Source organism: Pseudopodoces humilis, chromosome 9, assembly GCF_049639895.1.
Source record: "Pseudopodoces humilis isolate 2021_Gansu_Grassland_sample_001 chromosome 9, ASM4963989v1, whole genome shotgun sequence".
Taxonomy (NCBI): domain Eukaryota; kingdom Metazoa; phylum Chordata; class Aves; order Passeriformes; family Paridae; genus Pseudopodoces; species Pseudopodoces humilis.
Genome location: NC_142208.1, coordinates 17694044 through 17719814, shown reverse-complemented (window position 1 = coordinate 17719814; position 25771 = coordinate 17694044). Strand labels below are relative to the sequence as shown.

The 25771-nt window shown below is 44.4% G+C and overlaps 2 protein-coding genes across 2 annotated transcripts; both read right to left on the bottom strand.

Annotated features, from left to right (window-relative positions):
- Nucleotides 1-653: 653 nt before the first annotated feature.
- On the bottom strand, nucleotides 654-3913 carry BLOC1S2 (biogenesis of lysosomal organelles complex 1 subunit 2). Its single transcript, XM_005520565.3, has 5 exons — nucleotides 3742-3913; nucleotides 2856-2972; nucleotides 1921-2040; nucleotides 1330-1434; nucleotides 654-816 (listed from the first exon to the last, which is right to left on the bottom strand). Exons 1-5 carry the CDS (start codon nucleotides 3791-3793, stop codon nucleotides 785-787), a joined length of 426 nt encoding a protein of 141 aa, XP_005520622.1. The 5' UTR covers nucleotides 3794-3913; the 3' UTR covers nucleotides 654-784.
- A 524-nt stretch (nucleotides 3914-4437) lies between these two features.
- On the bottom strand, nucleotides 4438-23064 carry LOC102111871 (broad substrate specificity ATP-binding cassette transporter ABCG2-like). The gene is made up of 16 exons (XM_005520564.3): nucleotides 22803-23064; nucleotides 21018-21301; nucleotides 20389-20448; nucleotides 19000-19114; nucleotides 16600-16752; nucleotides 15737-15894; nucleotides 14492-14643; nucleotides 13180-13296; nucleotides 12097-12362; nucleotides 11460-11542; nucleotides 11001-11090; nucleotides 9410-9534; nucleotides 8906-9060; nucleotides 7450-7539; nucleotides 6191-6303; nucleotides 4438-5317 (listed from the first exon to the last, which is right to left on the bottom strand). The coding sequence occupies exons 2-16, from the start codon at nucleotides 21299-21301 to the stop codon at nucleotides 5170-5172; spliced, it is 2109 nt and encodes a 702-aa protein (XP_005520621.2). The 5' UTR covers nucleotides 22803-23064; the 3' UTR covers nucleotides 4438-5169.
- Nucleotides 23065-25771: the final 2707 nt, after the last annotated feature.

Here is a 25771-nt window from a genome sequence, read left to right as displayed (position 1 = left end):
CTTTGGGCTAGGCATGCCACTTCAAAAACTACTAGGATCAAAATTCACTGGTAAAGTTAACTGAGCATGAGATAAAGTACTATGTCTTGAAACTTCACCAGAGGTCCAGCCGAAGAATATAACTGCAGGAATACTCGATGCAGAGTTTAAAACATCTTCTCTTCTATCATCCCTAGCAACTTGAAGGAGTTTGTCTTTATTAATAGACCCTTTTTTAAAAAAAAAATTTAAAAACAGTTTGTGTAATCTTTCCAACAGAATTTGAGATTCCAGAGAAATATATGCAGCAAGTTTATTGTGAATTTGTAATTAGTCTCTATTTCAAACAGATAAAAGGGGATACCAAAATGAAGTGTTTTCAATACCCCACCCATTAAGTCCAAAGGACCAGATATCTTTCCAACACAGAGCTCAATGAAGGAAAAAATCAAGTTTAGGTCCTGCTGCTACCAAGGTAAAAATTACAGATTATGGAAGACTTTCCCTAGACCAAGTATTTCATGTGGAAAACAGGACTAACACACATATAGCCAATGTCGACATGAGTTAAGGACAAGCTTCTACCTTTCACTGCAGAACTGAGGCAACAGTACCCCTTGAGAAGAGGAAAATATTATTCAGCCTTAAGCTTGAATACAGCCTACTGTATTCAATAGCTGGAAAAAGTTCCCAGTCTCCATGTCAGCTGTTACCAAATCCTTGTCAACATACAGAATTGCTGTTGTGCAAAACCAGAGATCAGTCCGATTCACTGCCCAACTCCAGCTTACAGACTGTTGTAATTTCATCGTTTCTCCAGTTTTTTGTACTTGGCTTCTGCAGAAGGAAAAATAGTATTTTAGTACTGGGTAGGTTAAAGCTTTGCATCCTGTAAGCTGATTTACTGTATCCTTTTTTCCTAATGCATTTAGGCAAATATAATTGTAAAATAATTTTTTTTAAGAACCCGGTGCTTAAGTCAGACAGTAATATTAATTTAAGCCAAGAGGACTTGAGTGCCTGATAGAACATTATGAATACCTCAATTTGCAAGGCTAAACAACAGTCTTTAAAATTTGAGTCAGTGTATACCATAAAAAAGAAATCAAGCCTCACTAATAAGCAGTAGTTTGACAACACCTTTACTAGTCCACTGTAATGTAATTTGTTACAGAAATCTTTTCACAATGCTTAACACTTCACATACAATGTCTGTGGTCAAAAGCAGCATATCAGAAATCTGCAACTGAGATTTCTTAAACAAAACAGAGTTTACTTTCTTTCTTTCTTTTTAAATCCCATTGCAAGGCACTATACCGCTATGTCTTAACAGTGGAGGATGATAGTTACCAAGTTTTTTGGAATATGCATCCAATTTATAAGCTGCCTGCTCCAGAGCTGCAACCTGTTCCTCAATTAAGTTTATCTGTTCCAGATATGGCTGAAGATCAGCGTCTTAAAAAAACATAAAAATTTTATCTGTCAGTTCTCAGTAATATACTTCCAAGAAACAGCTCACACTTGAAACACAAAAATTTCTTATTACATTCTTCAGAGAGAAGAATGGGCCCTCTTCCACCCCAAAATTAATTAGGAACTCTGACAGCCATGTTCCAGGAAAGTATGAAACGTTTAAGAGTACTGTCTAGTCTCTAACACAAGTAACAAGAGAACATGAATTAAAATAAGTGTTATTCCTATCAGACCCAGAATCTGGGGAAAACCAGGACACAAATTCAGATGTATTTTCTCTTACAGTAGTCTACAGATTCTAAAGCTGTTAAGAAATACGGAAGACTAGCATTGCATAGCAGCACATCTGTATCAGTGGGTTTTCTTTCCTTCAGCACTAATGGAGTGTGAACCTTCTGACTCTAAGATGTTTTATTTCCCAAACAAGTGCACCATTCATTACACACCTACCTTATTTGGTGTACTTACATTTTTGATTTAAATCCTTCAGATTTCTACTGATGTTTATAGCAATATCTTTCATTTCTAAGTACTTCAAGCTAGTCAGCTTATTCATGTTTTCCAGGAGTTTGTAGTCTTCACTGGTGGCTTAAAAAAAAACAAAGTTTATTTTAATTAAAGGTGATGTGGTTTGAATTGTGTGCAGACTCTTCAAGAGGACAAGAGATTTCAAACCAACAGCTAAATGAAGCACAACAGTTTCGATGGAAATACAGTTGTAACTATACACTCTACAAAAAGATGACATTTTGTGAGCAAAAATCAACTGCACTGATGAATTCACTTCTAAACTTTTTTTTGAGAAAAATTTACTAAGCCCTCATATTTCTACTCTTAATTCTGTCAGTTAGACACGTTTACAAAACTGATGGCACTAATGCAGACTGGTAATCTGTACCATGTAGCCTTCAAGCCTGTGCAAATCAGGAGTACTTTCAAAATTAGAGCCTATGCAATGCATTAACTTGGTGAGCAGTTTACTTTGCTACAGTTAATTTTCCACAGCAGTTTATTCTGAAGCATCAATGTTGGAAAATGTGTATGATCCTTGCTCTTGGGAAAAAATAACTCCACTCTCTGTAGTGCATTCTTCCTACTCTGTCTTAACCTAGACTGCTTTTGTTAGATTGATATTCCATCTACAAACTTCTTAAAGATGAAAAATAATTATTTTTAAGCTGCTGCTACCACAATGAATTGTTCTGAAAAATATTTGTGCTATTCTGGGACTTCACTAAATTAATGTAACTAATCTCAGTGTTGTTAGCAGCCTAGCAACATGCCAAATTTGGACTGCCAGTCTTACCAGATGTGATCTAAATAGTCACAGTTTAGACAAACTATGCAGCAGATGTCTTTGAAACAAAAGAAAGAACTTGTAGGTCAGTATTGCAGTGCCTTACCTGTCAGTTCACCTGTCAAGTAAGTGGCCATTTTGCTGAACATGTCTTTGCAGAGTTCATTGATATCTGCTTCCGCTGGCTCCTTAGCTTCCTCTGCGGTTTCAATAGCAGGATCCTCTACTCAGGGTAAAGACATTACAGGGTTATGGCAAACTATATCAAGTCCAGAAACACAACAGAAAGATTACATGGTCCCATTTTTTCCCCCTTCAAGCTGCCTACAGCTAATTTCCACGTTAGTTGCCTTCTTTACACTAAGGGGTAACAAACCATGGCAGCTTTGAAGCAGCACCAACATTATTTAAAAATAATACTTCAGGGAGCATTCAAGAGACAGGCACCCGGCCTGACAGCACTGGCAAGTATTAGCCCCTTCTTGTGCTTAGACATCAAAGCAATTTGGGGAGAACTTCCGAGTGGCTATGCACGGTGCTGTTTATTTCTAGTCACTGACTCGGAACAGAAGCACAGCTGCCCCAGTCTGCTTCATATGGGTACAACAGATCCCCACCCGCGGAAAGCGGCAATCGCCGCTTTTCTTCTGCAAACCCGTTTCTATCGCAATCTGCCCCTGTCCGGCCCCTCCCCGGAGCAGCCCGGCACCTCTTCCCCAACCCGACAGGCCGCTCTTTCCCCGTCGGCAGCGCTGGCCGGCTCGCACACAAAGGCTGCCCGAGACCGGCGGCTCCCTCGGACCGAAGCGGCGGGTCCCGGCCGGGCCGCGGGCCGGCAGCGGGCGTATGGCCCGGCCCGGCCGGCACACGCCAGGCCGCAGGTTCGCCGGGAGCTCCTGCCCGCACCGCGGCCTCCCCGGGCCCGGCCCCTGCTCCGGGCCCGGCCCGTGTCCCGGTCCTCCTGCCCCTGCCCCGGTCCTCCGGCCCCTTACGCTTGGCGGGCTGCGCGCCGGCCTCGGGCGGCCCCTCCGCGGCGGCCGCCATGGGCACAGAGGCACTCCCTCAGCCCGGAGCCGCCTCCTCCGGCCCGCGGCAGGCCCGGGACCGCCCGGCGCAGGGAGGGGCCCCGCAGCCTCCGCCCTCTGACGGGAACGGCTGCTGCGCGGCGTGCGAGCGCTGCGGGGACGCGGCTGCAGACACAAATACCGAGGTGTAAAACGTAGTACGGAGTTAATCTGCCCCAGCTGTGAAAGGCAGCGAGGCAGAACGGAGAGCGGCCGGTTTGTGCTCGATGCGGCTGCGCCGTCAGTGCGATCATTTCCCCCTTCCCACCGCAACCGGGCAGCTCATTGCAGGGACACCGGCAGGACTCGCACTGGCTGCTGCCAGCCCGACCCTCACAGGAAAACTCTTCAGTCCTGTGCTTGAGGACGTTTTCCTTTGGCTTAACCGATCCGCTTACAGCTGCAGGTCTTGATGCGATTTAAAAGCATCTCTTCTGTTGCTGATGAGGTGGGCAGGAGACAAGAACCGGCACGATAGTCCATCCTGTGGGGACTGTGGTACGTGTTGCTGTAGTTGCCACAGCAGTGTCTATATAGGGTTTTTTCAGTCCATAGTATAAGTAGCACTGTATAGAGGTAGTGTAGCTAAGAACTGTGTCCGCTGCTAAAAACTCCAGCCAGTAGTAAGTATACAAATTTTTATTTAGAAAAAAATAAAGAAAAAGGGAATTCCCTCTCCTCATTTTAAGTAGTAAATATATTTCTTGCTGTTCACAGTGGGGAGGGAAATTTTTTGGTTTCTTTTTTCTGCAGTACAACAGTATATATTTCTCTTCTTAGGTGAGATATTTAATACCACTGCTGTTTAGTTTTTAATGAAGCTAAAGTTGTTTCTGGAAGTAGCTTCCACTGAGAAGCTACTAAAAGTACAACTGTTCTTTCCTGGTAATGAATGCTCGGTCTCTGTACTGCCTTCCAATCAAATTCATCCCAAACACATTGTGAACAGTCTCTGTCCTCAGATATGACAGGCACTAACAAGGGGAAACAAATCAATGCATAAATGCCACCAACACCTTCCACCTTTTGTGATGGAGAAGCTCACATGTTCAACGGAATATTTTCTATATAAGCTGGCCACAGAATAATAATGGTTTACAATATAAAGTTTGATATGTACCTAACAAATTATGAGAATTATATTTTCTTAGGAAAAATCACTTATGCAATGTACATTAATGCATTTCTTCTTAACACCCGCAATCCTGTGGAGATCATGCTCCAGAAACAGGGGAACAGGCTTCCCATCTGAAGTCCAGCAAACTCAGCTGAAACATTTTGGCAATCTCCAGTAGGCCCTAACAAGCTTTGTAGTTTTAACACCTGAGAAACTGCAGGGCAAGGCAACACAGGAGTCTACGTGAACTTCCTCATAAACCGGAGTTTTGCATAGGCAATGATAAGGAAGATAACAGTCATGCAGAAGAGAGCCACTATGTTTTCCCACATTGCCCAGCTGGTAGGGGCGATTCCTTGGCTGCACAGGTATGCTTCACCAGAACACCTGCAGAAAAGCACGGGACACAAGTTCGTATTACTATGTGGCACACATCTTCAGGTAATTACTTTTATTCCTGTTTCACAAAGATCCTTCTACCCTCGACTGCAAAAGAGGTGATAGAGAACCCATCACCAAATGAAACTCAAGGGACAAATCTAGATCTCTAGTTCTTGTAATTTTTCAGTAGCAACCTAACTGTTCTTTATAGATAACTGGCAATTTATAAGGAAACTTCAGAACCACCTTAAACCATAGTAAGTACAGAAGCATTAGTTTCCCTTCAACAATCACTGGAAGTCCAAAAGCCATGGAAACAATGCCCTAGCACTGTTCCCTGCAAAATAATCAGTTTGCCTTCTTTCTAGTACATGTCATGAAATGGTTGCACTGCTACAGCTTAAGGTATCCATAGCCAAGAGTATTGCAAATGGGGCAAAATGGAGCTCTGTGAGAGAGATACCTTGGCTCTCTCTGTTTCTGTAGGAAGGTCATTATTTACAAACAAGTTCTGTAGTGGAGGCATATTTCTGATCACAGGTCTACTGCTTTCCAGCAACTCTGTAACTGTCCACACACTGCATTTCCATTAAGTGACCCTGGATTTGTTTAGGGAAACTGATCAGTCAGGGCTAGGTTATCAAATACAAAACTTAATTTAGCTCATCTGCCTATTTTCCCAAGTAAAGTTTCATCCCTACTTCACTCTTGAGTAATTGTGGAGTTTTACTGTATAATCCTAAAACACATTACTTTGGGACATGTTGAGACTTGCTTGTACGTGGTTATTCTGCAAACAGTAAAAAAATCTGACACAGTCAGACTTCCCTTTAAGCAAGTCATCATGATTCAGGCCCAGAAACACCACGAGTTACTTACATTTCTTCTGTAATATTGGGGGGACAACTGCCCATATCTCCCACAAATTCTGTAGCATTTGGATTCTTCTCACCACAGAAGTAGAGATCTCTGTACTCATTCACCTGAAGAGCCTAGGGAAAGAAGCAGAGTTCATGGTTTGGGGTGTTAAAACTGAAACACTTCAAAGGAACTTTATTACGAGAATACACATGCCACCATTCTTGGAATCATATGTTCATATTCCTTTTTATTTTTAAGCTCTTAATCACTGCCTTTCTTAGGAACTGCTCCAAGTTCTACATGCAGGGTGGTTTGGTGTCCCAGGCCTTGGCTTCCAAGTTGCTTAGCCATGGGTTTCTGTCTTGCCAGCTACAGGTTCCCATTCATCCACTTTCACCTGGGTCAATCTACTTATCCAGAAAACCATGTGGCTGCATGCAGAAACCCCAGCACCACCACACTGAAGGCATGGCACAGTCAGCTGAAGAGGTGAAAGGTTCCCCAGCACTGGCATCCTGCACTCACTGCTATCTCAGAGGACACTTCCACATTGAGTAACACTGATAAAATACCTCAGTGATACCCAAACAATGAGATTTTGCACATCTCCCACCCTGTGCCAGCTGCAGCATTCATTTCAGTCATTGTTACTCAAAGTAGAACACTATTCCTTCCAAAGAGGCTTGGCCAGGATGCAAACAGGAGATGGAAACACAACTGCCACCTGTGACCTGCTCTATCTATTTACTGTGTTTCAAGCAGCTGCACCCTTAGATTTCTGCTGCTTACTATTCAGAAAAGTCAAATTTCACTTCAGAGGAAGCCATGCTGAAGACTTGTGCACTATAGTAAATCCTTTAACCAGTTGGAAAGTCATTGGCCTAAGACTGGCCACCCATACAGTAGTGTCTGGAGAGGTTGTACAATATTTGATTTTATTCTAAACCACAGGGATCAACTATTCAGGCTAGGAATTAATGCCTGACTGGACAGCCTGCTCTGCTGCTGTCCAAGCAGCACTAATTCTGTAGCACAAAGGGTTTGTTCAGTCTCTGAGGCTTCCAGCTCTAACGCAGAGTTCTAACTTTTGCTTCCTTTTTGAGGCTGGCTGGTTTGTTTTGGGTTTTTTTGTTTTTGTTTTTTTTTTACCACATTCATGCAACGAAACAAACTAAATCTGGCTTTAAGAAAACTTCACAGTTTATACTCAAAACCTCTCCAGGAAGCAGCAGTGTGGCTATGTTACTCAGAGGAGACCAATGCTACTTTCTACTCACAGTGAGGCCATATCGGGGGATGCTGAAGTACTTGAGCCAGTTCAGCCAGCCCATTACTGAAGGGAGGTTCACTAAGAGGCCAGAAAAGATCTGAAATAGAACAGAAGAGATTTATGAGTCACAAACTCTGTTTACTGCAAATAATACCATTCCTGCACAGATGCTGCAGTTCCCGGCAGAGGTGCACTGGGATTGATGAATCAACTACTGCTGTTATCCCTGTACCCACAGACACGAGTTGGAACCTTGGAGCACTCCCATGCTGCTGGCCCAACAGCACACCCAAGTTACTTCAGCTCAACTGCTTTCAAAGAGGTCAGAAAGGTTTTCTACATCCACATGTGAGCTAAGAGGCATGATCACAACTTCTTACTCAGGAGGACTGTCCTTTGGTCAAGCTAGCCAGAGGCTAAAGAAGGATGACTGGGAGGTGAGAAAGTGGAGAATAAAAAAGGAGAAAAATGGGGAGCCTTAAGAACTGCTATTATTTCAGTCTTGCCCTCTGTCCTACATCTTTTATTCATGCTTTCTCTTGTCTGGAAAAATATTTGCTTTTACTTCTAAGTACAAGTGGTCTTCATAGCTAAAATGACACTTCACCCTCTGCTTTATCACAAGTGATCTTTCAGGACACAGTCCTTATACACTTAGTCCTTATGCACTTGAGTGACTTAATTCAATGTACATCAGCTGCCCTTCACTACACAAGCACACTTCTCACCCACACCCACAGTGAACAGTTCAAGCAGTGCACTATCACTTGGCTAACTGCAAAAGAAGGTTAAATTGCAAATCGAAGAATAAGGGATGTACTGTGGCTCAGAGTATGAAATCATCTAACAAGAAATGTGTAATTTGGTAGGTTTCACAGTCAAGAAGTTTCATCACCAGCATCACCTCTTTGAAAAAGAATTCACAGCTCTCATCTATGAGTAGTCAAAATTCCTTTCTCACTTGTTCTCTTCCTTAAAAAATCCTTGGGGAAGAGTATTGAATTAATTTCTAGAACCCCAGGGCAATATTGGATTACAAAAAAGAGAGGGTTTGTGCCTTCTAATCCCACTTGGGCAGCAAAAATTAATGTAAAAAATCAACAGATCTAAAGTTTATTTCAAGGTTTTTTTCCTTTTAAATGATCTAGTTGATCACTTAGATTTCTAATAATGGAAATGCAAGATTTTTTTAAAGTCAGTCTTTGTAAGGACAAGTGTGGCACACTGTTAGGAAAGCTCTGGTGGCATCACAACTACTGAACTGCACCCAACCCTTAGACTACAAGCTGGCAGAAGTCTATCTTTGACTACAGAGACAATAAAATCACAAGCATGGGGCTGATGAACCACTGGACTATGGATATTTTAGCCTGCCTAGGGCTAGCTCAACCCGGTCCTCTCAGCTGGTCTCAGCTCTTCCCTCCCATCCACCAAAGGAGCACACACCCCCTTAACATACTTACAAGCATCAGGACAAAACAAATGGTGATGAGCAGATTGGCCACAGCCACCACATCCATCCCAGCACTGATAGCCAGGGACATGGCTGTGGCTGTGTAGGACACCAGTATCAGGGTCAGCATGAAGAAGAAGAACCGCCCTGCAACAGCTTGGTATCCTATCAAAAACCAGAAAGGTAAGAGTCCAGTAAACAACCACATTATGAATTCCAGAGAGGTACCCTTGGATTCCTATACAAGACAGGCAAATCAGGAAGAAAGATCAAGTTTGGAGTTGGCAGGAACTATGCATGCTTCAAAGGCCTAAAGAGTTTAACCAAAAGATGTTGTCAGGCAGGTCCCTGTATTAGATTGCTGGTGTCTCTGCCCCTGCCCCAGAGTCCTCCAAAGTTAAGATGCCAAGCAGTTGGAGGTTCAGCAGTATGTTATAGATACAAAGAATCTGGCTAAGTCAGAAATCAAATGTGTTGGAAGATGACAGGTTCAATGAAAGCATCAATTCTTTACCAATCATCCAGTAACTGATGCATGAGAATATGATGGCTGGAGTAGTTCTCATGGGCAGCAGATCTCCTATCATCAAGGCCAGGAAGTAGGCAGACACACGGTAATATCCACTGGTGTACTGATGGCTGCGAGGACAGGAAGGAGGGGAGTTGTACAGATTTAGAGGTTCTGTAGGAAGCAAGCTTAGAGTACGTGTTTGGTTTATCCTGATTTGTTTCTGCTCCTTCTACCACTGACTCCTCTCTATGCAAAATGCTTGTTTTATCAGTGCCATCACTGACAATCTATGAAGTAAGGGCTGATTTCTCTCAGACCCTGCAATCAAACTGACAGCCCTCCAAGGAAAGTGAATGAAAGACTGTGTGATTGCTAAGTAAAATATCATAAAAAATCTCCTAAGTCTCTTTTCAAAGAATAAGATCCTTAATACAAGAGCACAGGGAAGCATTAGGCTTCTATAAATGGGAAGAACACTTCATCCACTGCTAACTCATAGAGCTGCTTCCAGGGAAGAAGGAATGATATCCAGCAATGGGAAAACATCTTTGGGATATAAACTCACCTCCAGTTCATAGGGCAATTAAACGTCATTATGATTGTTTTGCTGCTTAATGGAGCTCATGAAAAGATGTTTTAACAGGTGAGGTGCCTAAATCCCCACTGATGCAGCTGGTAAACTATGCTGGCAAGCTAGTCTTCCAGACTAGCAAGAAATGGCAGTGTGGGGCAGTTTCACTCCTGAGCAGCTGTTAGGGACAATATCAAGCGACTCTGAGCAGCCTGTGGGTCAACATGTACATTCCAGGCATAAATCTCCAGCTTCCTTTTCACTGCACAGGATCTGTCTCTTGCCCTTCTACTGCATGAGCTGGAGGCACCTCCAAACTACACTTCCAACATATATGTATGTATACATGTGTGTATACTGTATCTACATGCATTTACAAACATATACACACATACAAAAACATCTACATATATGTGTATAAATATAAATGTAATTATAAAAATATTACACATAAATAATATTATAAGCAAATAAAGGTAATAAATACAGTAACTATATTTAATGATATATTAAAGTAATTACAACAACAATATAATAATCAAGCACATCCCTCTCTAAACAGAGAGATGCTCTTGATTACTAGCGAGCCCTTATAAGCCAGACAGTGGCCCCCTTCATCTGAGCATCCCTTGCAAAATTTTTCCAGGAACTCTCCCTTCATTTTTGCACAGTCTTGCCTCTTTAGGACCATTGCAAGACTGTGTGTCAGTGCTTGTGAGAAAGAGGGCAGGAAAGATTCACAGTCCACAGGATTCACAGATGCAGAACTCAAAAGCACCTGTTACCAAAAGAGGGTAGGAAAAGCAGTAAACAGTCACACAGCGAGCAAGTAAAAGCATTTCCTCCTTCCCCCAGCTCTTAGTATTTCACATCCCTGCTCTACAGACTAACTGAGCATTACTATTACAATCTGATGTTGCAAGGAAGCGATCAAGTATTGGTGGCAATAATTTTGTTCAGCATCTAAGATACTGCCCCATCTTATTCCAGGGTATGAAACAGTCCAAGTGCCTTACTACTTACACAAATAGTTTCTTGTCTCTGATGAATAGCTCAATTGCAGAGACACTGGAAAAACACTGGTTTGTAGTGACAAAGAACAAGGATCCAACCCTAGACGGCAAAACAGAACAGTAGAGAAGTGAGAGAACAACCAGAACAAACAGTGGTAGCCTCAGACACCATCACACCATCAAGTCAGTGCTTTTCTCCGTTCACAGAATGGAGATATTTAACTGTGCTACTGAAAATCTTAGCTGTATCCTTTATCTTCCCTTTTACATCCCCTTTGTACTTATGTGCAAGACTGACAGAACTATGGCCCCTTTAGGACCCCTGACAATTCCATGCTGCAGTGCACTGAGACTTGTGAACCCAACCCTCCTTTGTATTTCAAGTAGATCCCAAGGCCTTCCTTCCCTGTGCCTCAAACCTGACTGTTACAGATAGAAAAATGAGCAAAGCTGTGGCTTTTCATCTTACCGATTCTGAATGCCACTTCGGTCCAGTTTTACACCAAAAAAGATAGCACCCACAACCAAGGCTAGAATTATGGTCACAGCAATCTGGAAGTGGAAAGAAGAAAGGAAAAAGGAAATCCTTCAGATAAGTAAAAAAATTAGGAACTAACATTATTAAGTCATATGCAGGGTTTAAGATTCACACCTGCCTAAAGCCTTGCTCTTGTGAGGCAATGTGTACCTATGACACAGACAATTAAAATCCTTATGACAGTTTTTCAGATTTTATCCCCTTCACTTTTCTACTTCAGAGGAGCTAGCAGAGTTTAGTAGAAACATGCTTATAGAATAACCAAGTTTAAATTTTAAAGTGAGGCACAAAATTAATATCGCCCTAGAGGTTCCCTATGTGAACCAGAGAATGGAGCACTTTCCCCACACCCAAATCTTCAGTGCAGTAGCCCTTGTGCTAAACTAAACTGGAGATCTTTTTCCAAAGGCCACAAAGGTAGCTGAGCATCACACTCCACTTAGATGGCAGTGGCACAGGACTTTTCTGCTTCCCTAACTGCCTTTGAAAACATGATTCTGTCCTACAAACTGCAGGTTATGGGACTGAGAGCAGCAGGAATCTGAGACTTCTAGCAATCGTTACCTACTTGTGCAATGGAGGCCTGTGGGTTCCTGATGAGATTTTTCAGGGAACGCTTGGACACCCAGTACAGCTGAGTCAGGAATCCATTTGCATAGGTAATCTCATGCTCCTGCTTGGATAGTCTCTGCTTGCTTCCCCGTCCAAGTTCCACTTTTCCCAGTGCTTCCTTTGTGCTCTGATATAGGCTGGAGCTGAGATATTTCTGGTGCAGCACATCTACCACACTGCTATCCACATTCTCTTCTGCCACTCCATTGTCACAGCTCACTTCTGAGTGAGAAAAACAAGACATAGCTTCTGATTCCCTATGAACCTGACCTTCAGATATAAACTCAGCAATTCTGGAGAAATTCTGAAGAAAAATGCAGAAACGCCCAGAGAATTTGAGTTGTTCAAGCCTTAGCTCTGAGTTTAAGAGGCTATCTTGAGTGAGAGGTTTTTCCTACATTTTTAATAGAACCCAGCTAACCTGCCCATTCTTTCTGGCACAAAATGGTCATATTCTTGTAACATGGCACCAGAAAACCATTGTTTCATTGAATTTGGGAAAAAACAATGTTTGCTCTGATTCGCATCACCAAAAACTGCTTTACAAAATCTGTTCCCTTATAGTCCTTCAGTCAACGATGTGCTACATGATCCCCAAGCCTTTCCAAACATTTCACTCACTATATTGGTAGAGAATTTGTTCTCTAACAGTTCCAATCTTTTTCACTCTCCTGTAAATCCAACACTCCTTAGCCAATCTACCTTGTCTTCTCTGCAGCAGCCTCTTATGTGACTGAACTTGTCAGCTGCCTCTTGAGACTAAGTTCTAGTTTTTCTAGTCTTTCCCTCACTGTTTGTTTTTTTTTAATTTTTGGTATTTGTCATTGCTCTCCTATACTACTGAAGCGAAAAAATCCATTTAAAAAGTCTTCTGATCTCTTTAAAGAAGCCCAAAACAAAGTATATCTATTAGTAGGAAAAACAAAAAGATAATGAAATGCCCTTAGACTCAAGAAAACCCAGAGAATAAAAGCTTGCCATCACCACATAGAATTTCCCTTCTACACTAACCAGCAGTGATTTCTCCTTCACAATTTACCTTTTCCTGTGTCCACAGATCTGTGATCTTCCTTGCTCGCTGCCACAGCAGTTGAATCACCATTTATGACATCGAGGAAGAAGTCAGCTGGATTATTGAAGGGTTCACATTCATATCCTTAAAAAAAAAAGAACAGACCAAACCAAAACCACACATGCAATGTGTTTGCATTGCACATGGCACACCTCAGAAGGTCAGGTCTAATACTATATCACTTGTCCATAACCCTTTTACCAGAAAACTTCACTGATTTTCCTAAGAGTTACTTTCAGCAGTAGATGGACAGGATTTAGGAGATGGTGAATCTGGTGTATCTAAAGAGCTTCAAAGCTGCTTATTCACTGATTTCAGGTGAGGAGAAATCTCTAACTTGCTTCTACCATGGCTCAGTGTGGACAGCTCTTGCCTCCTTCCCAGTGCTGTTTAACCACATTCCACTCTGAAAGACACACAGTTCCTCAGCAGAGGCTCCTGGATGTCCACTCTACAGCCTCAGATATTTCTTCCAGAAGCTGAACTCTTGTTGGTGTTTCCCTGGTCACAAGGTTGAGGAAGGGCTGTCCAAGAGCAGCTTCTTATAATACAGTTCTAAGTGTGGGACAAGGAGGAAATTAAAAACAAACAAACCCAAAGACGCTTCTACAGCTTTGAGAGAAAGGAATTGAGCTACTAAGAGGAGGAGCAGAAGTACTGACATTGGTTAAAGCACCTCCCTTAAAGGCAGGGAAAACTTACAATTTAATGTGTCCACAGTTGCATCTAAAGATTGGAAGTTCACTCCACATTCTCTGTTCATTATAGTCAGACATCCTCACCCTACTTATTCAGAGACAGGGCAGCCACCCAGCAGTGCAACTATTAACCCATCTTAAAGACACACCATAATTTTATCCTCTTGGCTGCCCACCTGCATTCAGTCTGGAGCATATTTTTGGATCAACCTGTACAGATTGCTGCCAATCTGCAGGCTGTGGTTCAAAAACCACTGAATCTGCCATGGAGGCCTGGTACAACTACAGGCATTATCTTGTCTGTTGGACATTATGATTATACATGTCTAAGCGATTCTTGGCTTTTGTCCTCATGCAAGGCAAAACAAAGGCAAGAGAGCCATGCTCTCTTGTCTTGAAAATTTTTGGGTTTCTCAGTCTTTTTCTTGTTCTAACATAACACTGCTCAGACTGTATGTGTACAGTCTCTAACATCCTAGTGATAGAAAAGCATGAGCCTGTTATCCAGTGCTAGGGCAAGAATCTACACACAGATTTAACTCATGAGCCAGTTGCTTTTGCTCTTGGCATGGAAGACTTACCAATAGAACTGAAGTACTCCAGGGCATGCTTTGCAGGACCATGGTACAGCACCTTTCCTGAAGCCAGTAATGTCAGACTGTCAAACAGCTTGAATATGGAGTAACGAGGCTGATGGATGGAAAATATGATGGTTCGCCCTCTTCTTGAGAGCCTGAAATAGAAACAAAGCATCTCTTAAGTACACCACACTTTGGATTTCAGGAAGGTAAACCCTAAGTATCAAAATCCAAGACAAATACTTGGCAACTTCTCAGGGTCTTGACCCAGAAAAACCTTCTCTCCCTTCTCTACCACTGCATCAAGACTCTCAAGACAGCACCAATCATTACAGGAGACCATCACTGCAGTCCAGGTAGCCAAAGTAAGATGCTGTCTGTAGCTAGCAAAGCCTGAGGCCACAGCTGTGTATAAACCCTCTTTACATGTTTTTTATACCAGAAGTCAACCTGACTAACTGGAACTGTGCTCAATGACAGTACCAGGTGTTACTTATCAAGCTGTGGAAGTCTGGCCAGCTGAGATTTCTATTAGCTCTTCTGCTGAAGATTTACTCTAAAGAAAATTCAAAACAAGTTTTCCTTGAGGTTTGTCAGATGCTCTTTCAAGTGCTTTAGCACTGATGCCCAACAAGGACCTATATTCACAAACACCAGAGCAAAGCAACCCCAACAAGCAAAACCAGACAACATGCCACAAACGCAGGAGGAGGATTAGAAAGTCATTCTCATTAAATAAGCCTCTTTCGTCCTCCTTGCATATAACTTTGTTCTAATTGTCAGAAGACAGCTCATCTCCAAAACATAGGACACTGAGGGTAAATCTGCAGGTGAAGTTTAATCTGAGTTCAAGATTTTTGTCAGGTAATAAGACTCAGATGGACGGCCAAGAAATTATGATTACAAGGCCTGACCTCCCAGTCCACCCTTCGTTGTGGCAAAGGGAAGCTGTCCAAGCTACATCTGCTTTTTGGGCTCCAATCCAATGCTTGCTGTGGAAAGATTCCCATAAGCTTAAAAAGGCCTTGGAAGAAACCCAAACAAATAACTTACCACTACTTCAGAGTATATTTGTCTAGTTGTTTGGAGGTTTTTTTGTTGTTGTTGTTTTTTGGGGGTTTTTTGGGGGTTTTTTTTAGGTTTTTTTTTTTAAGGAGAACTATAACTACTTGGTCATAAGAACATTCCTTTTTTCACTAATGATTTGAAAACCAAATTGCAACACAGCCCTGAAGAGCTGACTCTTACTTCTTCAGAAGGATGAGAACTGCATTGGCTGTGCTGGCATCAAGGCCAGTTGTCGGTTCATCCAGAAAAAGGACTGGCGGCTCTGTGATGAGCTCCATCCCAATGTTGGTTCTCTTCCGTTCCCCTCCAGACACTCCCCGGATCAATTCAGTTCCTACCTGCAAGCAGAAGAAATCAGATATTTTCAACAAGACCCAGTGAGTGCATGCTCTGGAGCTGTGGGCTTTCCACACCCAGCCATTTTCATTTTCGGAGTCCCTTTAATGAACTCAAGGGCCAGCAGCAGGTGAGTTTGACTCAGTGTGAGGGACTGGGTAGCAGTATGCTGAGCCTGATTTTCAGAGGTACCAGGTGCCTTATGATTTCAGGGAACAAGGATGACACTGACAAGGAAGAGACACAGCGAGGTCACAGCATTCAGAGGAGGCACTGGCATGTGGGGATGCCTTTTTTTGGTAGCTTGCCTGTTAATACAAGCTCTGCACAGAACTTCTCCATCAAAGACCAGTTTTCCATCCCTCAGAGCTTTCAGAAATGAGAAAACAATTTTCTTGTCTTGTTCCACAAAGCCAGGAAGTGACTGAACAACTTTCCAAGATACAATGACTAAGCGACTCTTTCCCTTCTGAATTTATACAACATGCTGGACACGGTCCAAAATCATCTCCCTTTAGTAGCAAATATAAATACCTCTCTCCAAGCTCCCTCCTGAGCTGGAGACTGATTTCTTGCATGCAATATGGTTTAGTCAAGTTCCTGTTTAGTTTCCTGTAACTGCACTACATACACCATACTGCCCAGAGACAAATGGTTCAGTTTCCAGAGGTAGTATGATTTCTGAGAAAGGTGTTCTCTCTGCTCACCTTAGCATCAGCCACTTTGCTTAATCCCAGCTCATTGATAATCTGGGTGACTCGCTCTTCCTTCTCCTTAATGCTGATGGAGCTGGGGAGTCGCAGCGCAGCAGAGAATTGCAGGTTCTCCCTCACCGTCATCGTGCCCATAACAACATCATCCTGAAAGTACAAACGGACAGTTGAAAAGACTCCTCAGCTGCAGAGTGGGTATAGTATAGAGTCCCTTAGTGGCACTAACTGGATAAACTGTTTGCAGACCACAGTGGAACCCAGACTGAAGGACAACTTCAAATTTTACATGACATGAGATTCAAAGTCCTTCTGCAGCAGGCAAGGGGAGACTGCAGCTCTGCAGGCCCCACAGCTTACACCAAGCAACCCCCTAGCCTGCTTTCAGGCTGAGAAGTTCAAGTGCAGACAGTGCCACTTTGCAGTGCATGTGCATTTTTCTTACTAACCAAAGTGAGGCAAAGCAGGTAGTGTTTTTGTAGAGTTAAATTCCTGACTGGAAGCCAGTTGGAGCCAAAGGATGTTGCTAGTGCTCAGTGTTCAAGGTAGAGACACTCAGGGAATCACCCTGGTCAGCTCTGTTCCCAGTTGTAAGCCATACCTCTTTGTGGTCCAGAGCACCTGCTGAGTTCAGCTGCCAGCAAGGAGTGTTCCCCAGCTCCTCACTGGCAGCAGCTTCTCAGAGAAGCAAGAATATTGCACCAAGATGTTCCTGCCATGTTTCAGCTATGTACAACTCTTGGACCTAAGACTTTATTCTAAGGGTTCAAAACCTTCAACAGTCACGTGCACTTTGAGAGAAAATCAAATCTATCCAAATAACAGACCTGAGCAAAATCCAGCAACCTGCAACAACCATGAGCCTAATAGAGATTCGTCATCAGGTCCATTCAGAGCTCCATGCATCTCCATCACCCCCACTTTGGTATTTGTACCAATTCTGTATCCTACCACATGATGAGAAAGGGCTGCAACACTGGATAGCTGCTGACAAACTTGCCTGTTACATCAGCCATCTTTGGAAGACATCCCCTAAGCTGCAGGGCACCAGATTCTTGCCTGCTTTAAGACTCTGCCTGTGTCAGCTGTAGTGCATCACCAGCAAATGATATACCAGTCAACCATGTTTGCCACTGGACTTAACAGAGGAACACAAGAATGTGCTGCTTTGCTGCCAAAGATGGTTTAGGCCTTTCATGTCCTCCCTTCCCATAACCCCTCAGTCTCTGATCCCAGCCTCCCATCTTCCACTCTCAGATCCACCAATACAACTGTTGAGTCCCTACACTGAAAACTAAACTGTGAATTTGTTTTTTTGAACTGTGAATCAGTGACATGACACCTTCACTCTCACAGCATGAATGGAGAGACAACCAGTAATTTTATAGGGGTGACAGATGACTTAGCATGCCTATATGCTTATCTGCATAAAAATGATCCTATAATTACGTATTTAGGACTTCAGTGCTGCTTGTAGTTTTTGGTCCATCTTTATTGATCCAGGGAGTGCTGCATTGGGTGGGAAGGGGGAGAAACCATTTAATGTTTCACCAAGTTGCTTAACATTTTAAGGTTATGTTTGGTTGCTTTGGACATTTGAGAGACAAATGTTTCCAACTGGGACCACTTGTAAGAAACTTACTGGCTATTAATCATCCCCTGAGAATTTGGGGATCTCTGACCTGCAGGATCAAGATTTAGCACCAGTCTCATCCCATGGATCCTCCCAGAGCCCCCAGCTGGCAGTGTTCAGCTGCCTGTGTCACATCTGCCTGCAGTCAGAACCCTGGATGGTTTCCAGATTTGGCTGCTCATACAGCTGCCAAGAATCCCCTTCTCCCCAAAGTTCCCCAGGGCTTTGAGGGTCTATTATTGGTCCAGGCCTCCACCCACTTCCGCAGATTCAGCTGGCTTTTCCTGTCTCCAAGTGGAATGAACCTCTGTCACAGCCAGCTAGAATCAGAGGAAGAACAGCAGGGATCTATTTATTTCCTAGAATTATTGTCTGATAGTTTGAAGGTACTTCTGCCAGCTAGAACTGCTTCTGAGTTTAACAACAAGAGATTTTGGGTGTCATGATTTTTTTCCTCCCTTTTTTAAAAGTCTTTCCTAGCACTTCAGGGCAGAGCCCAAAGGACAAGTCACAGTAGCCCAGCAGTTTGGGCATCCGTGGGGCTGTGGGAAGACACACCTCTATGCCTGGCTAGGTTGGAGTAACAGTTTGATCTTATTGTCTTCCATATCCTGGATAAAAACTAAACACTGTAACATCTGAGTTATCAAATTAGGCTCTGTAGGGATCACTGAAAATTACCTGAACTAGTCATTCATGTTTCCTCATCTTATGTAGTCTCCCATCCCAAGGTTTCCCAGGCCTCCAGGAAGGCAGTTACTCACCTGCACAACATATCCTGAGATGCACTTGAAATTTGGAGGTTGTGGGATGCCATCTATAAGCACTTCTCCAGACAGACCTGCTGGGTCCTTTCTGGCAGCCAGCACATCTAGGAGACTTCAAACAAACACCAGACATTAGGTTCTGCAATAACTGCTGCCTTTACCCTTGACTGGGTAAGTACCACCAGCCATGACTGAGTTACAGCCTGCTCACAGTATGCTGAAACCAGAGGGCACAGGAAGGGGCTTCCCCTACTCTGCAGGGTTTAGCTCTTTGTACAGAAAGTCTGGTGTACATCCAGGATTTTCCAGCACACGGTGTGCCACAGCAGTATGGCAGTGTACAGACGCTCACAATTCACAACAGTCAACCCCCTACAGACATAAACTTGGTCTGTGTATTTACAGATAACCTCAAATGCACAGAGACAAAAGCACCCTGCTGAGTCGTTGCAGGCTGCTCTCCAGCCAGGGGAGCACTGAACTAACTCCTCTGATCTCAAGGAAATTAATCCATATGGGTGTAAACAAGACAAGAGTTAAGATTAATTCTAGAAAGTAATTTTTTTTCACGTATCACTGGATTCTCCTTACTGCCAATGCAGAGGCCAGCCTGTCTGCCAGATAAGTAAACTGCCCTGATGAAGTGCTGCTCTTGAAAGCATCTTGATTAACCAGCAGGCTCCTTAGAAAAGAACATCAATGGTCACCACAAAGACGCACCTGTGTGAACCCTGGCCATATTTGCAACTGTCTGACATTCTTAAAGTGGAAGAGTGACAAAGAGCTCTCTTACCACAGGAGAGAAAACAGCATTAGGACTGGATGGAGATAGTCTACACAGTATTTCTCTGTGCCTTCATCCAAACACCTCAAGCATATGTGTACCCCCACCAGCAGGCCACAGCCAAGCTGGGGTAAAGATCAGAGCATCCTACAGACTGCATTACACCATGTTCCTGTCAGCTGTCAGAGAGGGGTCTGACCTAGCAGCTTCAAGGAACTCTCATGTTGCAGAGAGTTCAGAGGGGTTGACATCTTCCATGCCCCAGGGGAACTTGTACCCCATCCCCACCCCATTACTAGTCAGAACAGAGCCTACATCTGAGCTCCAGTCACCTCAGTTCTGCCTGGTGTCTTAACTCAGGCCACCACCAGACTGCAGTAATAGGGAGCACCAACTGGAGCAAATGAGGGATATGACACAGTCACGGTGCAAGAACTTCAGCAAAGCTGACAGAGGGGCAGGAGGTCAAACTGCATCACCAGATTTCTCAAAGGCATGCAAAGGTCTAAGCCTGCAGATACCTCACATCTCCCCTAACCCTCAGAATCCCAAATATATTTTGAACAGCTGACTGTCCATTTAAATGAGCAGAAGGTACTCACGAAGATTTTCCACTCCCTGTTGGCCCCAGGATAGCATTCAAGCCTGGTTTCATAATGCCACTGGAAGAAGGAAAGAGTTGTTTACAAATAAGGACATTTACAAGGACCACCCATATGCCAATTTTAGTAGATGTGAACAAAATGCTGTTAAAAGAAAAACTTCAGAGATTAAAAACTTCTCAAATCTGAAATCAATACACATTTCTCCTTTCTGTCCCAGACTGCCAGTCAGAACAGAATCAGAACTGGACATAAAAAGCAATCTACAAAAGACAAAAATTGTCTTCTCTGCTCAGCAGGGTCTTGAAAAGAAGCAACAACTGCTCTCTGTTGCTCATTTCCTCTGACTACACCTTGAACCTCAGTTAAGGGAGTCCTTAGATCTTACGGCAGAAGAGTTCACACAAGTTTGGTCCTAATTTGCTCCAATCAATAACTGAAACTACTTCATCTACATCCCAGCTATTTTGCCTAAAAGCAAATCAAAGTGCTTACATGAACTGCTGACTGGCAGGAGGGCAGTAATTTCTGTACCAGCACAGCTGGATCTGGAAGGTGACACGAGGTCACTGGTTCACAGCAGCAGATTAATTCCTACCCTCTAGTATTTAATTTAAGCAAACACTTACTTAACATCATGAAGAATCTTCTTTTCCACGATTTTCCTTTTACATAAGAATCCACTGGACTGCTTAACAGAGTACTGGATGTTATGGAAACTCACAACGGAGCCACGAGGAGATCGGAGGGACTCTTGTGTTGGAACAGAACGTTGGAAACTGCCCGCTCCTTCCTCTTCTCCAACAGAAATAATGCTGTGATCAAATGTGTCTGACATCATGTCCTTGTTACACAGGTCAAGCTCCACTGCATGGAGATTTTTGAGGTCGCTGTTGTTTTGAGCAGTTCCCATCTGTTGAGATGAAGAACACAGAAATACGCGGGGAAGGAGACATGTGAACAAAAATTTCTCCAGAAAGTGTCTTGGAAGAGCAAGTTCATGTGCACCACACCAATCGGTACACATGCCAAGTTTCCAAAAGGATGGACATCCGCACCGGAAGACATCCAGTAGTCCCCAAAGGCATGGAAATCCACAAATTTAGAACTAACCTTTAAGAACAAGAAGTATGTTCTTGAAGTAAATGATGCTTGCTCAAAGGGCATCTAATGAGGCAAAAACAAGCCTACCTATGATGGCCACCATCTTTTGTAACACAGTCGGTACTACTAATGAAAACTGTCACCACTTAAAGAGATTCAAGCTCATCCTTTTCAGTCATAACATGCTTAGCCCCCTGCCCCCCCAACAAAGCCAGCAGAGAAAGCCTATTAATGAATCCATATAAAGAACCACAGCAAGAAAAATGTTTGTTGTTTATGAAAATGAAGGCCAGTCACATCTTGTTGGCTGCACAAGTCTGTTTCAGAGATATAAATGTGATTAAAATAACAATTGCCCATGCTAAAAATTACTGTGATGATGGGGAAAGCCCAGGTGCTCATCAGGTTAAAAGAATAGGGAGAAAGACCTGACCACAAACACATCCATTGCTAGTTCCTTGAATTTTGTGTGAAGGTAGAAGTATCCCACCAATCACCAATTTCCCACCGTCTGCACTTCTTTCCTCCCAGGACAAAGAGGCTGATAACTAGCAAGGACCACCACTACAGCAGAAGTAGATTTCTCAAGGAGAGAGAGATGGTCACCCTATTGGGAAACTGGAGCTACAAAAGCCAGGTTTAAAGAAATGGGAATTGTCCTTTCCTCTCTGCCTCTTCCTATCAGTGTAAGTTCAACAAGTTGCAGAAGCTTTTTCCTGTACAAGTGAAATAAAACTAAGAGCAAAGGAAGGGTAGTTTAGTTTGGACCCATACTTAACTCTAAGGCTAGTCAACCCTGGGAAAGACTTGCTTATGGGATACAACACAGGATATGCTAGTTACATCAACAAGAGATGGCTTACACACTTGAAAGGTTGCACAACAGATGGTGAGGAAAAAAAAAAACTAACAGGATGACACTGACACTAGGGACAAGGACCTTGTTAGACTTTTGAACATTTTGCTTGTATCTGTCCTGGCTAGGTTCGATGGTTGCATTCACCGTACACCCTTTTGTGCAGGTTTTTGTAAAGCTACCGATTTGCACTGGCAAGCGTGTGTGTGCACGGATGGCAAAGGACGAGAAAGCTCAGCAGAGGCTACAGGTAGGCTCGGGCTGCAGCAGCCCCTCACGGCAGTGCCCCTCTGTCACCCACCCACGCCCCGCGTTTCGCTGGTTTCGCCACTAAGCCGGAGCCAGGACCCGACCCGGCAAACCACGCTCCGCTCCGCTCTCCTCCCCCACCCGCGCCCGCCCCGGCCCCGCCAGGAGCGCAGCTCGCCCGGCCCGGCCCGGCCCGCGCCGTTACCTCGTGGCCGCCGCGGCGCTCCGAGCGGCGGTGGCTCTGCCTTGGCGGCGTTTTATAAGCGGGTCCGAGCGGCGGGTTACATAAAGCGGCGGCGGGAGTGCCGGCGGTGTCACGCAAACCCCGCCGGTCGCGGGCGAAGGCGGCGGTGATGGAGCCCAGCTCCGCGGGCGGCGCGACCCCCAGGGCCGTGCCGAGCCCGGCCGTGTGAGGGCCCCGCTGAGGGAGCGCTGTCCCCGCCGGCAGCGCTGGGCCCGGGGCGGCGGCGCGGAGCAGCCCCCGTGTGCCGGGGTGCCGAGGGCTGCCGGCGCTGTCAGCCCGCCTTCCCGGGGCGGGGAGAGCAGCGGGACAAAGCCGCGGTGATCGCTCGCCGGGAGCCCCCAATGCGGGCAGCGGGCGTCGGACGCGAGGAGCCCCCTGAAATGCCCCCGGCCCCTGCGCGCCTCGGCACGGCACGGACAGACGGGGAGGCAGCGCCCACTCTGCCTCCTGCCCTCCCACCTCCCCGAAAGGTCATCACCCCCGGGGCACGGTCCAGTCCAGCCGGGTCAGCTGGGGCCATTAGCAGCCCTTCCCAGGGTGACACTGCCGCTCCGGGCTCTTCCGTGGCACTGCGCTCCTTGGTGGGCCCAGAGGGGGCCAGGACATCCTGCTGGGGTGACGCGCTGTCCATCAGGTTGTCTCTCTGTGCTGCCACGTGTTCCCGGCTAGGAGAACGTGTGAAATCAGGAATATCGGATTTCCTTCAGTTTGTGGTCAAGCCTTCTCCTTGTCTTCCCATTCCCAAGCACTATTGTCTATAAATAAGCTCTATCTCCCCAGGTTCCGTGGTAGTGTGAATGCAGGAAAAACCCACTTTTATGATTTATAAATACTATTTGTGGCAAAGCTGTCAAGTCACCATATTAATTGCCTCTGGTTTGACTGCCTTCTGCAGCACTGTACAGCATTGTTTTTTCATAACATCTTTTGCTAGATCAATTTAAGGCTCAGCTAGGGTAAAAGATACCTCTATCTATCTAATCAATAACAATAATAAAAACTCCAAAGGCTCACCTCTCCCTTTTCCAACACCTGCCTCCTCTGGGTATGTTGATATTCATGATATTCAATGATCAATGCCATTGATGCACTAGGCGAAAGACACCCACATCCAATGAAGCTGCATTGCTCTGCAATGAGGAGTCAGTGGGTAGGTTTATGGGGGTATTGAAATAGCCCTAGAGATCTCTCAGAAGAGCAGGTTTTGCCATAGGCTTGCTGAATGTTATCTTCAGTCACTCTATGGGTCAGAAATGGACTTGAGTTCATGTTTCCTGTATGATTTAACTTCCTCTTTCGAGGAAAATCTGCCTACATTGAAGACTTTTGCCCTAGTGTTTCACCAAGCATGCACATCTCTGTCTCCAAAAATATTTCAATCCTAAATACTCACTACCCCTCAACAAGCTGCAGAGGCAATCTTTCCTTGTCATGTGCCTGTAACAGTGAGACAAAGAGCGTGTGTGCTTGGGAACAAAGGTGAGAATTTTCTGAGTCATGAACTTGCTGCTCCACATAGTGCCTGCACAGTGGTGCAGGAGAACAGCTCACTTGAGGAGCACAACTAAAAGTTCAGGTTATTCTTGACAGCTTCAGTTGCACATTTGCTCTTCAGACAAAGGTGGTAGGTGCCTTCATGCTGGTAATTTTGGGAAACACTGCTGTGCCTCCCACACTTCATGGAATGGAAAATCCACTTCTCTGTGCCCTGTGCCTAAGCTCATCCCAATGACAAAGAAATAAGCAGAGACCCCAGATATGGGGGGGAACTAAATCTGCCAAATACAGGATCTGGCTGGAGGCTCTGTCTTTTCTCTAGCCCATTCTCCAAGCAGCAGTCTTCCAGGTTTCTTCAAGGAGAGCCTGTTTCATCTCCCACCCCAGTTAGGAATATTTTTCAACTGTATCATGTTACTAATCCAGTTATCTAGCTCATACTGTTGCTGAGGGAGGTTTCTGCCAGTACAGGGATAGAAAACAGTGGCCAGGGCTGTAGTTATTTAAGACAAATACAATAAGCCTGATGACAGCCTGATGTTACTGTACTCTTCTCTTGCCCACCACTCTGTAGGCTGGTGGGTGTGCCCGCCAGCAATGCTTTGTGCTCCTCATCCACTGAAAGGGGCATTTGCCCTGTAAACTCTCAGGCTTTACTGCAGATTAAAGGATGTGGTTTTCACAGAAAGACTCCAAAAGGATCAGCCCAGTGTAAAGCCCTAGAAAGCAACAAGCTACAATGCCCTGGTGCATTTACTGACATTAAACAAATAATGCTACAGGCCTCAAATTGATACATTATGATAGCAAGGAAAGAACAGCCTGGGTCATGTTTAAGATCTCATGCAAGTTTTAGTACAGGTTTGAGACCTTTGCTTTTGCTCCTTAGGTCCTGCTGCCTTGAGCCTCTGATTTGGCTGCCACTACAGGGTAGCAGAGCAGGAGGGACCATGATACCATCATGGGCATGGGGAGAGGAAAGTGAGCATAAAGTGAGGCTTTGAGGAGTCCTGCTGTTTCTCCACTGCTTTGTTTAGCATGTTCCTCTCATTGACCTGAGGATCCAGGGTGTTTTTCAATCCTACCTAATGCTGAATTTCACAAAGCTCATAAAATATTTCAGGGACTTGAACCAGCAAGAGAGTGCATAAGAAATATGTCCAGGAGGAAATGTAAGATTATTAGTACTATTGCTTTCTCTACTGAATGCATCAATAAGCAAATCCTAATTGTTCACTGTACAAAAGCAGCTCTGAGATCAATGCAGCAGACAGCAATATCAGACATGGTGCTTGAGTGTTACTTCCTGGGCTCTTCTTTTCCAAAAGCTCCAGTAAACCATTCCAAAAGACACACCCTGTACAGACGTGTACACATGTACTGAATCTGGTGCATCTACAAATTTACCACCCTAGGCACAAAAAAAACTCATT